This window comes from Serinus canaria, chromosome 5, assembly GCF_022539315.1.
Source record: "Serinus canaria isolate serCan28SL12 chromosome 5, serCan2020, whole genome shotgun sequence".
Lineage (NCBI taxonomy): Eukaryota > Metazoa > Chordata > Aves > Passeriformes > Fringillidae > Serinus > Serinus canaria.
The window spans coordinates 18,976,194-18,993,882 of NC_066319.1; the positions used below are offsets into that span (position 1 = coordinate 18,976,194).

The 17,689-nt window shown below is 40.1% G+C and overlaps 1 protein-coding gene across 2 annotated transcripts in view; it reads right to left on the bottom strand.

The window, feature by feature from the left end:
* Positions 1-17,689, bottom strand: part of PAMR1 (peptidase domain containing associated with muscle regeneration 1) — a 55,418-nt gene that overhangs the window by 6,864 nt on the left and 30,865 nt on the right. The window contains exons 7-8 of one of the 2 annotated variants that reach the window (XM_009102157.4): positions 3,597-3,767; positions 752-964 (exon numbers count right to left, since the gene is read on the bottom strand). In XM_009102157.4, coding sequence (XP_009100405.2) covers positions 752-964; positions 3,597-3,767 — 384 coding nt within the window. The remainder of the gene's footprint in view (positions 1-751; positions 965-3,596; positions 3,768-17,689) is intronic. The other variant, XM_009102158.4, reaches the window with a different exon arrangement.

A 17,689-nucleotide genomic window follows, 5' to 3' on the forward strand; every position in this document is an offset into this window, starting at 1 on the left:
CTTCAGGGAGAGATTATTTTCATCTAAAGCAACAGAATAAAGTAGATTGCCCAGGGGACAGACACATTTCCTTATATTATCATCATTTAGTTTTTAAAAAATCCACGTCAAGAAATTGCATTCATAAATGAATTTAGCAGTTCCCCAGCCCAAATTCATTCATTCATTCATTCATTCATTCATTCATTCATTCATTCATTCATTCATTCATTCATTCAGGGTTTCATACACACTTAGCAGAATAGCTCCAGGTCAAGAGCATAGAATTTAAAGGTGTGATGCAAAGTTTTGATGAATACATATCATTTAATTATATTGTACAGGCTCTGCCTTTTGCATTCATGACTGGTCCCATTGTTTTAAAAGGATTGTGAAAGGACAGTTATTCCCTGTGACAGCAACTGATTGTTAACATTCTCATGAGACAATTATTTCATTCTATTTCAATTCCCTCCTGATCTTCTTTGATTTTGACCTTACACAGGTTTAGTCCTAGAATGAGGATAATAAAGGTCTTAGGGAACATTCCTTTCCCTGTTTAAAGATGGAATCTTCTGGAATCATTGGCATCCTCTCTGTCTGAGTATAGCAGCCAGCAGAGCTGGCAAACTACAAAACTCAGTATCAGGTATCAGCCAGACAGCTTACTCTCAGCAAATATGATCATTTGTTCAGTGCAAATGAAATTAAACACAATCCAATAAAACCATAGCAGCCTGTGTGAGTTGCGGTAAAAAAGTTTGAAAACTACCTTTTATGCAGATTGGTTGCTTCCCTGACCATTCTCCATCGTCTTGGCAGGTCCTTTGTTCATTGCCACTAAGAACATACGAGTTGTTACAAAAGAAAGCAATGACTGTGCCAATTTTGGCATAGCGTCCATTCAAGACCCCAGTGTCTTCTACTACTCTTCTGTAGCCATTGAGTGGACCACCAGGATCTGAGCAGTTTTTTTCTTCTAGAACTAATGATAGGGGAAAAAGATAGTAACCATTTTATCAGGTTAACTACATTATTTTCACCCATCAGATTGCTTGGCATTTCATTCAGATGTTACTAAACAATCTACACTTTATTAAAGATGCCTTTTCAAGACCCATCTGGAATTGCTCTCTTTGAAAATGTCAAATATTAAATCAGAAATTATAATATAGAGATGTCTGTTTATAATACACACTTCAGTCTCACTGAAAGCATAAGATTCTCAAATTGTTAAAACCTTAAGAAGCAGCTGACAATCCTGAAAAAGAACCTTGCTTTTCCATGATGTTAATGTCCCATTAATATTAACAAGGCTTCTTCAACAGCATAAAAGGCTGCAAGAAAAAGTATTTGCAGGAAACGGGCCCTTGGCATTCTTTTCCCTTTTCTGTATTTTCAATACTTCACTGCACTTGGATATAAAACTAGACTACTTAATTTTGCTTTTATGTTTGGTTGCATTTTGTTTTCTAAGCACTGACAGAGATATCTCAATAATCCAGAGAAACAGAATTGAAAGAGAACATATGTATGTATTTACTGACAATAAAAATTTAATATGAAATGCTTACTCATGCTATATTCTGCCTATAAAACCTCTTTTAGTTCTTCCTTCCCAGTATTTTCCACTTATTTTAAATTCTTGCTGTGTTTTTGGTTTTTCTGTTTTTTTTCTCAATAAACTTAGATTTTTGGCCTAAATCTGGAGGACAGTATTCACTATGTGATGACAGAAGATGATTTTTCCTTTATTTTTAACTCCTCTGCTCTTTCTATTTAGCAGCTGACAAGGTACGTTTTTTCCCCCCGCTTTGGATTTCACCTCAGTTTTCTTGTCAGGACAACACTAGCATGCAATTCTGTTTAATTTCTCTGCCTGGTGTCTCAGTGCATGATAACCAGTGCACATCTAGTTCAGACAGCTGGTGTTGGTGCTGCTCACAGAGTGCCCAGAGGACTGGGACATATCAATTGACCCAAAATAACCTCTTCATATCAGTGCTTCAGACCTGGCTGCCTGCTGAGCCTCAGTTCACAAAAGCACCAACATATAACAAAGCACTCGGACATTTATTTAAGTTGCTGTGAAATGAGCACATTTACAGTGCAAAGGTATGGCCCTGTCCTGTCACAAAGTCATACTTTGTGCCACCAGACAAAGCCCAGCTCAGCAAAGCGTGTGAACACACAGCCAGCCATAACAATGCCACTCCAATGAAGAGCATGTGCTTTTAATAGTGAGTGTAGCATTCAAACCAAGTCTATATTTCAGTGTTTTCTTTACCAGCATTGGATTTTAGCATAGGCTGAAGGCTATATATGTACTTAAATACTTTTTCACAATTTATATTCAGTAAATAAGGATTTCTGCACTTCATCAGGAGAAAGGGAAAAGCAGAGCCCTGTCTCCTTTTCATTTGGCTCCATTTTCCTTCTGTGTACCTCACAGGATCTCTCAGTTGTGAACCATAAGTGACTGATAACTTGATAGCAGCTAAAGACTACAGAGAATCCCCCACAGAATAATGCTTTATTTGCAAGTTGCTTTCTGCACTGATGGCTCGCCTGGAGGCATCATCTGATCACCACAGTGCATGTTTCCAAATGTACCAAAAGCTTGACCATGTAAGTCACTTAAGGCCTTCTCTTATTTCAGTACTTTGACAGTAATTGTCTTCTTCCTTAGGCTCAGGGTTATGACCTTTTTGATTTATTAAAAAGAAAGAGAAAACATCTGGGAAGGAGAGAACTAGGACTTCAGTGACTGCCAAGTCTAGAGACAGCTCTTTCTATAGATCTTTAGCCAGGGCCATATGCAGCAGGGACTTGGCATGATCTTGACATTACATTTACTGCAATTGGAGACTTCTCTCTAGACAGAAGAATACCTATTGCTTGCTCTTTCAAATGAACTTTTGTAAAGCTGTTTTACAACACTCCCCCCCAAAATGTATATTGTTTGACATAACAAACATAGAAAGCACTTTATCAATTCTAACAAATTATTCTGGAATAAGGAAATGAAATTGTGCAATGCAAATCAACTAAAGGAAATTTAAAGTTTCTTTAGATGTCAAGAAGGAATTTTACAGGTGAACCAATGTGAATTGTAGGCATGCCATCCTGCACAGTCAGAATGAATGGAAGTTTCTTTTTTATCAATTTTTGTCTAGGATGGGAATTGAAATTAGAGTCTAGTGTTCACACAGTAAGCTCCTATTTGCCTCCACAGAGTGCACCAGGCTTCTGCAGAGAAGGTGTCAGACACACAGAGTGCTGGAAGTAACCATTCATTGTTGCACTATGTCCCTCACTTGGCTTTGGTCCTAGGCATTTTCTCTCTATGTGTAAGAAGGATACATGCCTAAAGACTTTGAGGTTATTAGTTTTCAGTAAAGTGATGCTTCAGTCAGACCTTTATATAAAAACGCCTTGCAGGTTTGGGTTCCAGCAGAGTAAAATAAGAATTCCTACTGCTTCTTAAAGACAGGAAGACAAAAGGACATGTTATGTCACAGACCTACCAAATTTCAAGTGAGATTTGGATAGTCTAGTTTCATGGGAATACATTGGCCAAAAGATTTGATAAGAATTAAAACTTAAAGTGACCTTACCACATTCAGGATGATGTGTTGACCAAATCCCATCAAGCTGACAGTAGGCAACACGGCTGCCTTTTAAGCTGTAACCTGCGTTGCACTTGAAGTAAACCTGGGCCCCGTATTTAAAGTCATCTCCTTCCACAATACCATGAGCGGGAGCACCTGGAGTCCTACACATCACCACTGACAGTTCAGATATTTCAAAAAAATCCACTTTATTACAAAAACAGGACTGTGTTAGGATGATTCTTTACTTAGAACATAGAAAAACCAATTACAACGGACACAGGAGTCAAAATTAAAAGACCAGTATATGCTGATCTTTAGAAAGTTGTTTAGACGTCAGCCCTACACAAACATCCAACTTTTCAAAACCTAGCTACATTATAAGGTTCAATAGGATTATTCTTAAGTGTCACATGATCATGTGCATAAATGTTTGAATTACTAGGGCTCATTTACTCAGAATAATAGTACTTGAAATACCTTCCATCTTAACAAGGGTTTTGAATGAACTACCATGCATGCTCAAGAAAAAAATCTAGATCCTTAAAAGCCTTATACTGAATTTCTTTCAAACACCTTTTTACATTTTATATAGCTTTTCAGATAACATCTCAGAAATTATAAAGCACCATTATTTGTGTAAATCAAACATTAACATAATTACATTAAAAAGGAAACTTTATATTTAATAAACTGGGATTTTTACCCTTTCCACAGGATTTAATCAATTGGGAAAGTACAGATGATGTTCTATATAACTACTGCAAATAGTAAATATGAAATTAAGCATCAAAAGCAAGATTTCTCTGACAGCATCAAGCCAACCATGCTAAAGTCCACCCAGCACATTCTATTGTGGTAAACAATAGATTCGAAGGAAAGACTATAAAATCAGAACAAGCATGTAGAATACTTTCCTGGCATAATCTGTCAGCATTCAAAAGTCTGAATCTCAAAGACTATCTGAACAACGACAGTATTTTTGGTATAACATACCCTGCTGATATTTTTTTAACATTTATTTGTCTTAATATTTTCTACATGCTCAGTGTCCACAATATCTTGTGGCAACGAGTTCTACAGACTAAGTGGAAAACGTGCACTGCCTTCTTTAGTTTTCTTTCTAGTCTGACACCTGATAATTTTATTTGATGCTGTCCTTTCTTCGTTATGAGAGGCAGAGAATGTCCATGCCTTATTAACCTTCTCCAAGTCACTTTTTAAGGCCAGTTTCCTGTATGTAGAAATTACATGTGTATTTCTGTAGGTAATATAGGAAACATTTGGTTTATTATCTACAGAGTTACCCATCTCTTTGGCTTTGTCTGGGCCATTCATTGTGAAAAATTGCATGGGAGAGGATTCAGTGCAAGACATAGATATGCATATGGGTTTTTTTACCTACCACCTGTGGTACTCTGCTGACAATAGACAGATCAGTTCTAAAGAGATCATCCCTACTTTATGCTTTTAGAATTTTACTTTTCTGTTTTGCCTCATAGCCAGTTGCTTGCTAACCTGCAACCAAATTTTTATGCTTAAAACTTTCAGAGGAAAACTTCTAAGTCTTTTGCTCTGTAACCCATAACACAGAGCCCACATCAATGCATCCATGTATATGGACTGTGGACCATCCAATGATTGACATAAAGAAAACATCTAATGATGAGCTGGAAGAATCATTTGTTCACTAGTGAGCAAAGATTTTGGCAAGAAAAACTGTCTAACAGTTAAGCATTATAGTGAGGCCTGGACTATTATGTTCCTAATCAAATCACGTCCAGTTAGGGGAGATCAAAATTTCCTCTTGGCTACAACTATTCTTCATTAATGTCATCATTAGCAAAGGAATAATGGGAAAAAATTAAAAAAATAATTCCTAGCCCTTAATGTTTCTCATGTGAAATATAGACACATATGTATACATATAGAGGTGGATATGTGTATACATAAGCATGTAGATAAATGAAACATAAATAATGGGAACACAGAATTTCTAGGTGTTTTAAATTCTCAGAACACTCATCTTCTCACTTATGATCTCTGTCTTCCTAGACACTTTCTCCATATCTTTCTCTGAGCAGCAATCCATTTCCCTATATTTATATTTCTCTCTTTCAATGTAAAGTCACACTCAGCTTGTCAAATGAGAATACTAGACCAACCATCTGTGCACCTCTCAAACTTTTACTTTTTGTCATAAATACAGGTTTTCTGTTTTGCTTATGGTCCAGTTCAGCTCTGCAGAACAAATATTTTGGTGCTTTTGTGTTCTAGGTCCAGCCTGGTAAAAAATGTCACCAAGCTACACTTGCTTACTAACTACAAGTATCTGTCTTTGTTCACTCCCTAAGTGCTGAAGAGGTTTAGTTTCTCATCCTTTAAGATTTGTTTGTTGCCAGACTTTCTTGAGATTCTCTGTGCCCCTGGGAGCCAGCTGGAACAATTCTGTTTTATTTATGATGTAAATTCAGTATTTCATACACAGATTAATACTGAACTATGGCCTAGAGCAGAGGACATGGAGGCAGAAGGTCATGAGATCTAATCACGGCTAAAGAAATGGGGTCATAGGTAGGTTGCTTCATCTGCTGTATGTGACAAATGAGAGCACCCCTTTCGTCACAGGGATGTTACAAGCATTAGCTCATACCCACTTGTGTCACAGAGCCACTGTAGGGTTTCTCTGATGGCAAACACCTTAGCATTATTAATAGATGTCTCCATTTTGTTACCCATGCCTCTAGCTACTGGTTGTCTGTTCTCTTGTAACACAGGGATGAATTTGCCACTGGAGACAGAGACACTCCATTAATTTTTTACTATGGATCATTTTGTAGGGTCATTCTCTCTACAAATTAAATGTGGTTTTGAATCTTGAGATGTTCCCTGCATCTTAGTCCCACAGCTGAGCTCTATGTTTTCAGTGATATTATCTAGTCTGAAAGTCTCATACAGTTACTCCAGTACCTGCTTTTACTGCTTTGGTTTGAACTCTATAGGTTTTTTCTTCTTCAGTTTGACTTGCCTTTTATCCCTTTCACCTAATGTGTTTCAGGGAGCTCTTTTGCACCTTTTCCCTTTACTTGTGAACACTTCAGGCAATGGAGTTTTGAAGAGTTATCATGAAGGGAATCCTAGCCCCCATGTGTTTCATCCAAGTCTATCTTATTTTTTTGTAGATAGATTCCCATCAAGAGTGAATTTGACTGGTTCTTGCATCTTTCAGAATGGGCAGTGTATTTCATTGAATTTTCAGACAGCCTTCTTTGTTTGAGATATTTTATTGAAGCCTTTCAACATTCTCCCCTGGTGTATGACTAAATCCAACTCTCCAACAGACGTTTCTCAGAAGCCAAAAAGAAAGTAAAAGAACATTTTGTAAATGTCATTCATACCTTGCTCTGCTCTCTGGATTCACATTAGTCATAAAATCCAACCACATGATCTGACCCACTTCTCTTCAGGTTCTAAGCTTTCTAAGGTATTTGATATGATTTCAGATTCCCTTGCTTAGGCAGGATAGACCTTATCCTGCCATCGACTGAGAATTTTGAATATTAGTCCTCCTTCTGTGCATGGTCCAGCAGAGAGGGCTGGGTCCCCCTCACAGCTCTCACTCACCTCCAGCCACCCCCATCCCAGCTGAACCTGTGCCTGGTCTACCTTGACTGCTACAGCACAGACAGGGCTATGAGCTGTTTGGACAGCACTTCCTTGGGAAGCACATGGTGGGCTGGCCAGGAGCACTCCATGAGCCTGAACAATTCCTAGGCCACTAGTCAGACTGCTCTGTTCCACATGAAAAAATCCAAACATTCCTACTGCTCTGTGACTCTGGCTTCCTGCTTTTGGGCCAAATTGGGCATGTGTCAAGTGCTCGATCTCTGCACCTTCCTGTTGGACCAAACCCACCAGGAACCCAGAAAATGGATGTCTAGATGTCTACAGAATTCCACTATGAGGAGGTAATGGACAGCCAAATATGAAAGACATTCATTTAAGTTCTGTCAAAAAACATCTGAGCAGCCCAGAGACTCCATGAGGGTCAGGCTGATCCCATTCTTCCTGCCAGCATGTCATCAGATCTACAAAGATCCTGGTGGATTTACATCTAGAAAGGTGAAACTAATGTTAGGGAAAAATAATGCTGAAAGTGATTAAGAGCTAAGAATGATCACCCTGCTCATGCAAAAGTTAAAAACTATAATGATTGAAAATGTAAAAAAGAGAAAGGATATATTAAAATGTTTAAAGGAGGTCAAAGAAGTATATTCAAGCAGGATAAAATTAGGAACAGGATAATTTTTACTCAAAAAAATTTATAAAAGTCTCATTGACAAATGTTGGAAAGGCATAGTAGGATATAAGTAAAATTTTATGAGTCATGTCATTTGAAAATTGAAACTCCAGCTAAAAAAATGGAACAGAATTGTAGGGAACAGAGCAACACCAGCAAACACATCATGAGCAGAGAGATTTTTGTTTGTTTTAATTTTTCCCTTATTTTGCTGTGCAGTGCTGTTCCTGGGAAGTTCCACAATTAATCTATACAGCCATGTATGTAGCCTTTGACACTTTAGGGTTTGAGGTGAATTTTGGCTTGATACAGCTCTGTACATAAGATACAGCTCAGTTTATAAGGGAGCAAAGTAGGAAGGTATATGAGAGGGTGGTTACAGGCTCCTCTGGCAGAAATGCTCAGTTGTTAGAAAACAAAAAAACAGAGCTGCCTCAAGTGTTTATATCACAAACTCACACATTCCAAATAAAACTTATACTTCTTGCCTCTTTGGTCTCTTGGGAAAAAGAAAACAATTTCTGTCCCATATGAAACATTAAAATGGCTTCACATTTCATGGATAACTTTCCTCAGTCTGAGAAAAACTTGACTAGAGGAACAGAAAGTTCCTGAATTTTTAAGTAAAATATTCTATTATTAATAATAACAGTACGAATTCCTTTCCCTTTTAAATTATATGTAAGAGACATTCCTTAGAACTATCTGCCATTTAGAAATAGTCTTCGGGCTCATTTTATCACCAGTGAGATAAATTAGGTGATCTCTTGAGCTACATTTTTCTCTCTCCAATATCCTTCAAATCCTGCCTGATGGAATAATCATTTGCTTTTGTCTCAGAGTCTCTTCATTAAATGAAAACTATTTTTTTCTGCTGCCTTCCTCTCATCCACTTTGTTAAATAATATATACCCCTTCATACATATAATTTATTATCTCTATATTCTGCACAACCTTTCAATAATATATTGCATGCCTGAAATAAATCTCATTTCTCATTGCTGGTACTAATAAAAAGTTTATATTTCCCTTTTTGTCCCTCTCCGAAATTAGGTGCAAGAGCTTGCATGGAATTTTGTTCTTAGTTTGCTTACAAATTTTTTTAAGATTGCTACTTGCATATTCCCAAGTCAGACTTTGGCTGTCAGGCTGACCTGGGCTAATGTATATAGCACATTTTGTCTATGTAGTATAGCTCTGAACATTTTTTATAGAATCATCATATGGTTTGGGTTGGAAGTGATCTTAAAGATCATCTAGTTCCAACCTCCCTGCCATGGGCAATGTACCTGCCATTAGACCAGGTTGCTCAAAGCCTCATCCAGCATGGCCTTGAACACTTCCAAGGATGGGGCATCCACAGCTTCTCTGGTCAATCTGTGCCTGTGCCTCACCACCCTCACAGTAAAGAATTCCTTCTTATCTAACCTAAATCTACCTTTCTTCTGCTTAAAGCCATTCTCCCTTGTCCTATCACTATCCGCCCTTGTGAAAAGTCTCTCTCCAGATCTCTTGTAGCCCCCTTCAGGTACTGGAAAGCTGCTATAAGATCTTTCCAGAGCCTTCTCTTCTCCAGGCTGAACAACTCCAGCTCTCAGCCTGTTCTCATAGGAGAGGTGCTCCAGCCCTCTGATCCTCTTCCGGGCCCTCTTCTGGACTTGTTCCAACAGGTCCACATTCTACTTGGGTTGGGGGTCACAGAGCTCTTCTAGGTGCTTGAAATGTTGCTTTTGCATAAGCTGTGCTGGTGTGCTCAGGAGGCCAAACACTGACAATGGTTACAGAAACTGCACTTGGTAACTGGCAGGGGAATAAGAGCAGCTTATGCTGTTAGGAAACCTAGCATCTTCCTGCAGAAAAAGCTATGGACTTGGAACCTCTGTGGCCACCATGCTACCCAAACCATTCTAATGACTGTCAGAGACAGCCTGATAGACTGAAACTGAAGAAATTTAAATAACTATCCTCAAAAAGAGGACATTTTGTCTGGAGGAAGCCTAAATTACATTCTGTTCCCCAGTGAGTGCTGCCATTACACTGCATGCTGCTAAAAGTCACAGCAGCCCCTGAGCCAGAAAAAACGCCTGCACAGGGATCCTGAGCATCAAGATTTGGATCTGAGCTTTGGATTTTTGTGCTTCCACAGCAGTGGCCAACAAGGGCTCTGGAGCTAGAGGACCTAGAAGCCCGAGAAACATGGCTTCAGGAACCTGTTGCTGGAGGGAGCACAACATGCAGAGTATTTGGAAGTGACTTTTTTTCCCTCTCTGTGATTAAGAAAACAGAAATTAAAGGAAAAATACAACAGATAATACAAATTTCTTTGAAATTTACTGTTATGAAACCATTCTAACAGAAAACTCACAGCCAGCTCCACCTACATGCACTTCATACAGCTCACTGGCATTTGCAAAGGCTGCCTACAGCCAAGCCTGCTAAAGTCAATAGTGGCAAATCCCCATCATGTTTGCCATTTTGACTGTATGTCTGATATTATCAAATTCTTTTCCTTGGTTTAAGTTTTGTTTAGAGGGCAAGACTGATTACCTGAGTGTCATTACATAATATCAATATCTGTTTTTTACAAAATTTTTTATAACATTAGCATATTGGATTTTTACTACTGGGGAAACTACAGCATGGAGTTATCAAGTGATTAACCTGAAGGCAAACAGTGAGGAACAGTCCTGTCATCTCCTGACATTCTTACTACATTTACACTTAAACTGACCTTTGTGCAGAAATCAGCAGTAATTAGGACACCATTTAGTAATCAACATACTATTCTCAGCAGCAGGGTTTTGTCCAGAGGTGGTGGAGCCATATGGGAGCAGATAGCTCAGAGTGCCTGACCACAAAGCATGTGAGTTAAGGAGGGACCCAGCCATGAGCAGCTCAGCAGCTAGTGCTGGGTATTGTGATCCCCTTTGCAAAGCCCCATGTGAAATAGCTCTTCTGCATTCAGACAACATCTGAAATCTTCACTCAAAACAGAGCTTATTTCCTAAAGTTGGCCCATGAGCTCTGTCGGTCCATGTCTCTGATGTCGGTCCAAATCTCTGATACCATTTATTCCTATGCTTATCCCCTCTCTCCCCAGCATGCATCCACAAGGTGAGAACACCCCAGGTCCTCACAAGGTTTGCCAGCAGAGAAGAACTGCCATGGGGGAGGACTCAGATGGTTCTCCAGAGATATCCTCCTTTTGCAGCTTGGCATAGCAGCCAGAGATGGTTAATGCCTAACACAGAAGCCCACAGAGACTAACTTTAGCCAAAAGCATAAGGATATTGGCTGTCAAAATATTTTTAGAATGGCTGTATCCTCCAAGAGGGAATGAGGTGAGGGATTCCTGGAGGCCATGGATCAGAGTGCTCAGACCTGCTTTTCTACTGCTTCTCATAAGTAGTGAACAGGGCTTTCAAACCAGCATATTTTATCAAATCCATTTGGCAATGGATTTGATAAAATAATCTGCACAAGCTATCCTGCCATTTTGAGGCAGTGTGGCTGTGCACTCTTTTCTGCTCATAAGAGACCTTCTTGTATTAGGTCACACACAGTATGAGGCAGGAACCCTGCCTCCAGACTGATTCTTTAGGAGTCCTAGTTTTCTTGTCTGGCTCCTGTCTGCCTTCAAGGTTCTCTGCATGCTGGTATCATGGGCCTATCATAAATCTGCTGATAGCAACATAGGGTTTGTGAGATCCTGTAGTGCCTCATAGAGCAAACTGTGTAAACTGTGGTGGGAATGTCCTGTGACACTGTTGACACTCTCTCTGAGCCTACAATTGTTTCAGCTCAGGCTTTGTTTCTACAAGGAGCTCAACTCATAGTGATGGTACTTACACTCAGGAAGGAGCCTGGCATCTTCTGATGCTCTTCTCAAGAACAACTCTTAGCTCAACATCTCCTGAATAAATGGAGCAAACACTGCAGGATCCAGCATAAAGAAACTGACATTCTTTCACCACCTCCCTGAACATCCCACCTCTCCTACACTGGAGAGCACTGATGACTAAGAATCCACATGAAGGAGCCCAGCTGTTCTGCTCCAGATTCTGGCAAGAGCTGGATGGGAATGGGAGCCAGAGAGGCTTGATGGCATTAGCTTTGCAATGTGATCTTCATTCTTTCCCACAGCAGGAACAGACTGCTGGGAGCTGAACAGCTTTGGAGGACAGGTGGTCTTGGTCAGGACTCTGAAGAAAATGCTTTCTGAGGGTGGTGTGTATTTACACGGGCTGCGTGTGAGGGGGCTGGTGATGACTAGAATGCTCGCTTGGCTTCTTTGATTCCACTGAAAACTTTTACTTTTTGGAGCTGACAGGCACTGCACTTTAGATGAAAAAAGAATGTGGCTGCAGCTTTTAGAACCAGAAATTAGACGGGGGTAAGCAAGGAAAGCCAGGAGTGCTAAGGTTTGGATTGAAAACTATTTTTTTTAAATCAAGACTCTCATAGCAGAGAGCAAATTATTTGAAACACCACAGTAGGTCCTGTAAAGGAAAGGGCACTAATGTGATAAAAAGGTGCTCACAGGGATGGTGGTGTTTCCTGAACAGCTACAGCCACATATCAAAGAAGCTCTGCTCTACTTGGTCATGCCTGTCACCACAGACTCAGCAATGACTGGGTAAAGCTCCAGGCAGGGGCCTCAGAGGTACCTCAAGGCTCTGTGTTACCACAAGCACTTAGCCAAGTCTAAGCTCCACAGAAGTGCTCATGTCATGGTGATTGCAATAGCTAAAAGAGCCAGTATCCCTCAAGAACTTGGCCTTCAGTATCAAATACAAGTCCTGAAGGAGTAACAATTATTCCCCAAAAGTGTGAGCGTGCATTACAATAGCCTCCATTTAGGTTTTTGGCAAGGGAGGATTTTTGATGAACTATCTCTGCCCTCAGTCACTTGTGTTTCAAAAGAGAGGAAACACTCTAACCTCCTTCATGCCTCTTGTGATGTCCCAGGACACATCCTTCCAGCTCCATGTCCAACTCCAGCCACAGCTCATGCAGAACTACTGGGACAGGCTATTCATTACAAAGGTCTTTGGCCTTAATTTATTCTCCATGAAAGAGTCCTGGAAGTTCAAATCACCACTCCTTTTGCCCGTTTCATTTTGCCAGTCCTCACATTAATTTTGGAAATGTCAAAGGAAATCATAACAAGAGTGGCTGATCAACCAGCTCCAAGAACCAGAGAGTAGGCTTCCAGTCCTGCTCTCTGGACCTCTTTGCTTTTGCAGTAGTTCCACCAGCTAGGAATAATTACACAAAATTATGATGTAATCCCCACTGAAATCCAAATCTTTTCATTCCCTTCCAGCCAATTAGAAGTCGCCCCTGATGTTTTCTAACTCCCTGCCTCTGTGAATGAGACCGTATCCATGAGAAAATATGCTTGGATCACTCACTGTGATTTATTCATCCGGAGGCAATTTGGAGGCTGTTGCTTACAATTAGCCACTTGATCTTTATCAGCATTGTTCTTAGCCCTTAGAAGGCTGTGTCTCTGGATACAACCTTTCCGGTACTTGGATGGCCTATTTAATTACACAACTGGACCTGTTTGTGCATGGGATACAGGAGTGAATGAAATCCTAACAGTCCTCAACATTCATTTTCTCTATCAGTAGCAAGAACTAATATTTATCATAAGTTCTTCAATGTATCCCTTGGAAAAATCAGAATATCATCCTGCAGGGGAGAGCACTGTCTGCTCAGGGGGAAGATTATAGGGCAAGAAAGAAGCAGGTATACTCATTATTATATCAAATTACAAATGAGGGAGTAAATAATCCTGAGGTGTTTCATTGTGGAGATGTCATCTTTCCAAATAAACGAGACAAACCCAGGCAATAATGGGTGAAAAAGGCACTCTAAACAAACGCATATTGCTGTGAAAAAGTGTTTCTGAATGCACACTAACTGAAACAAGAAAACAATATCTAATGATAGAGATTCATTTTGGCATAGCTGACAGAATATTTCATTCAACCTTTTGCAGGGATCTGAGTTGAATTTCATATAGGAAGGAATACCTGGCATTGCCCATTTTAGAAAAAGAGCTGGAAACTACCATGCATTGAGATGAGAGTACAGGGAAAAGAAAATGAAGGGAACTGAAAAGCAGAAGAGTACTAAGGAAGTAGCAGGGCAATTTGATTGGCTGTGAAATGCAGTTTCTGAGCTCTTGAAGGAACCAAAGTGGAAACTGGGAGTCGTAAGAAAGAACAAGTGGGATTCTTCCCCGTCAATTTTGTCATCATTCCTGCCTGCTGGGGCCATTCTGCCTTGGCAGTGTTTTGCATCACCAGTGAACAGCATGGAAGACAATGCAATGATTCCCATGAAGGGAAGTGTGTAAGGTATTTGCCTCAGAGATGTTTGAGTGTATAATCCTCAAGAAAGAACAAAGCTTTTTCATGAACTTGGGGGAAAGGGGAAGGGAAAGAACAAAACTGTAAGCATTGAAGAATGCTGATTATTTCTGCAAACTTTCACAGTAGTTTTAAGGTTACCCCAAAGCACTGCAAGAGCTGCAGTCTGTATATTTGCACCCCAGAAGTACAAACAGTGTATCAGCAGTCTTCAGAGAGGACTGAACCGAAGGGCAGGAGGGGGAAGAAAGAAAAAGCAAAGTTGTATTTTGGGAGGGTTCCTGCAATTGAAGCTTCTGACGACGAGTTTTCAGGCCATAGACACTGGAGAGAGGCCAAGCAGGAACAATTATGACCTATTTTGTACTTTTCTTAGGGCTGTGCTTTGTTTTGGGAGAGTTAGCAGTTGCATACAATCTATCACTGTATTCTGGAGAGGTAGGTTTGGTGTTGGCATCTACTGCAGGGTATGAGTGGTTGTTGAGTTTGGGGGTCTCCTTTACATCTCTGGTGCTGTTTTTAGTTTATTTTGGTGGAATGTCAGTGGATTATGTTTATTTTTTGTATTTAGTGGCAGATCTTTTCAGAGACTTGGGGGTATTGGTTGTGATGGTGTGGGACTTGTTTTAGTTCTTGGAGGTAGTTTTTGGGAGAGTTTACTGGATGCTGATAGTTTGGGGTGGCTGCTGTTGATAGTGGGATATGCTTTCTGCTCAGTCAGATTTTAGTGGTGTAGCTATGTTTTATTCTTGCAGGGTGAGGATGGTTTTAGTGGGGGCTGTTACTAACTTTATTTGTTGTTTTGGAACTTGTGTAAGGGTTATCTGATAGGGTCATTCAAGCAATTTAAGTGTAGAAATGAGAGAATAGTTTAATGTAAAATATTAGCTTTGGGGGTTTGAGATAGAGGTTTAAGTCCCTTTTTTCTGAGGTGATTTGTGGAATTCTATGAGATGTAGTCTTCACTCATTGGTTCAGAAGACCAATGTATTTTTCTAAACTATCAGAGTATTTTTAGAAGTTGAGTATTTTGTTTTTCTAGGGCTCCAGTAATAGGATAGAGGATTAGGAGGGTGGTGAAATAGGTGAGGGAGGCTAGCTGACCAACAATGATGAATGGTTGATATAAGCAGAAATCCCAAATCTATAATCTACTCTGGGCCCTTCTCTCAGTTCTTCTAACTCCAAAGAACCCTAAGTTACATCTCCTCACCCTCAGCTTGGATGAAGAAAGCATCTCCATCAGCAACTTAACAACTGTGTTCCAGCCCCCCTACTCTGTGACCTTTGCAAAACTGGGGGGTGAGCTTGAAGTGTACCAGTGATGCAGACTGGTTTTTGGGCTGCAGGCAGTCATTCTGTGCTGAAGAGCTGGTTTATGCCATGCATTAGAGGAGGCTTTTCAGAAAGACTCAGCCTCCTAAGTGATTCAGTGGTGAAATGACAGGCAAAAGTATCTTTGTCCCATCCAGTGTGGCAAAAATACCTGAGATGTAGCTTGATCCAACCTGTCCTCCTGACACTGATTCATCTTTCCACATGGCAAGTCATACCAGGGAGAATTCTATGGATGGTTTTATCTCTAAGATGTCTTAGCAGGCTGAGGAAAAAGTTTAGTATTGTTTTGGGGTGGGAAAATAGAGATTTCTATAAATATATTTAATATAGTTTAGAAATACACTTCTTTTCCCATGGAAGGCCTACACTTGGACAGATTACATTTACAAAGAGACAATTTCTTGTTTATTTAGATATTGGCTATGCCTGGGGCTATGCTCTGGGCAGAATACCATAGGGTTTTACCAGATATGTTTCACTTTCTGAAAAACTAAAAGAATTGTCTAGTTAATTGACACTGAGGAAATAACAAACTGACAAGAGGAGTTGTCAGTAAAGCAGATGTTCTGTCTCTTTCAGCCTTGCTGTCAGTGACACTTATTCACTGGTGTTTCAAGACACTACAAAAGTATTTTGAGATCAAACACTGGTAAGTTGTATGAGCACCTTCCTCCCAGAGAATGTGTGACTTACCCAATCCAACATTCTTAGTGCTGGAGTTGAGAGAAAGGCCAGTCCTAGGGACCAGGTTTTTGCAGGTTGATTTACAGCAGCTGTTGTTCAGTGGCTGCTTCAGATGTTTGTAGTAATATCCATCCTCAGCCATTAACATCATTTTTCTCTTAGGTGTTTCTGTCCTCCTATGAGGCATCTTGGCTGTTTGTGTAACAGGAGCTGCACAGCTTTAGTTTATTGCTCAGTGAGTTAAGACAACCCAGAACTGATGTTGGGTTATCTTAAAGCACCACACATGGTGTTTGGTGGTTTGGCAGTCTCTCTGTGAGCATTTCCAACATCCTTCTAACCAAGAGAGAACTCTCCAGAAAATATACTGAAGTGAAAACTGGGAGCAGAACTCTCTACCTCCATCTCAACCCAAGCCCTTCAAATTCCTGCACTAGGCACTAACCAATACAGATTGCCTTGTAAGCACATGCTTTTCCTGGAAAGGAGTGTACTGTGGGGCACTGAGTATGTTGTGAGGCAGGATGTATGTTTGCTAACATCCTAGCAAACATCTACACAGCATCACAACGTTCTTCTGATCAGCTCAATAAAACAAGAGAGGGCATTATGCCACCAGAACTGAACTCTGAAGTGACTTATTAAAAAATTCTCTATATTATGTTGCCTCTCAGAGGCAGTTCCAGGAAAGTTCTGGAAAACAGCCACCTCTGAGACCATTCTGTGGTCACACTACAGTGCTGCTGCATGACAGGCTAAAGGGTGGTGCTGTGTTAAGCTTCAGCCTGCAGCCCCTAATGGATCTTCAAAACCCAGGAACTGCCACACTGAGTGAAAGGTTTTTGTGTGGCTCTCAAGGCAGCCCTTGGATTGTAACAGTGAAAAAAAGCCACTAGCCTCTACTGCTTAGCAGCTCCAGGTAAATATGTCCTTCAACAGCAGGAGCAGGGTTTTATTTCCCATCTCATACACATTTGCCAGTAGGAAGGACAGTGGAAACGTGGTGGAGAAGGAGTGGCAATAATCTCCTATCTTTGACATAGCCACACAAAAAACGTGACCTTGACACAAGTGAAGAAGAACTCTATCCCTTTAAAAAAATCTGTGACAAGCCATTTTCCACTGGAAAATTCAAGTGAAGCCCAACAAACAACCAAAAAAAAAAAAAAAAACCAAAAACCAACAAACAAACAAACAAACAAAAAAAACAACCAAAAAACACCCAATAGCAGTCCCTGGAGCAGGGAAATTAATAGTCATGTTTCTATTTGGAACATTTTCCCTAGCTGGAATAGGACTAATTCAGTACAACATTGCAAGAAAGGACTCAGGGGTTTTTATTTAATTATACCTGAAGTTCTCCATTGTAATAACGCAGTGTAGTTAAGGTGTAACAC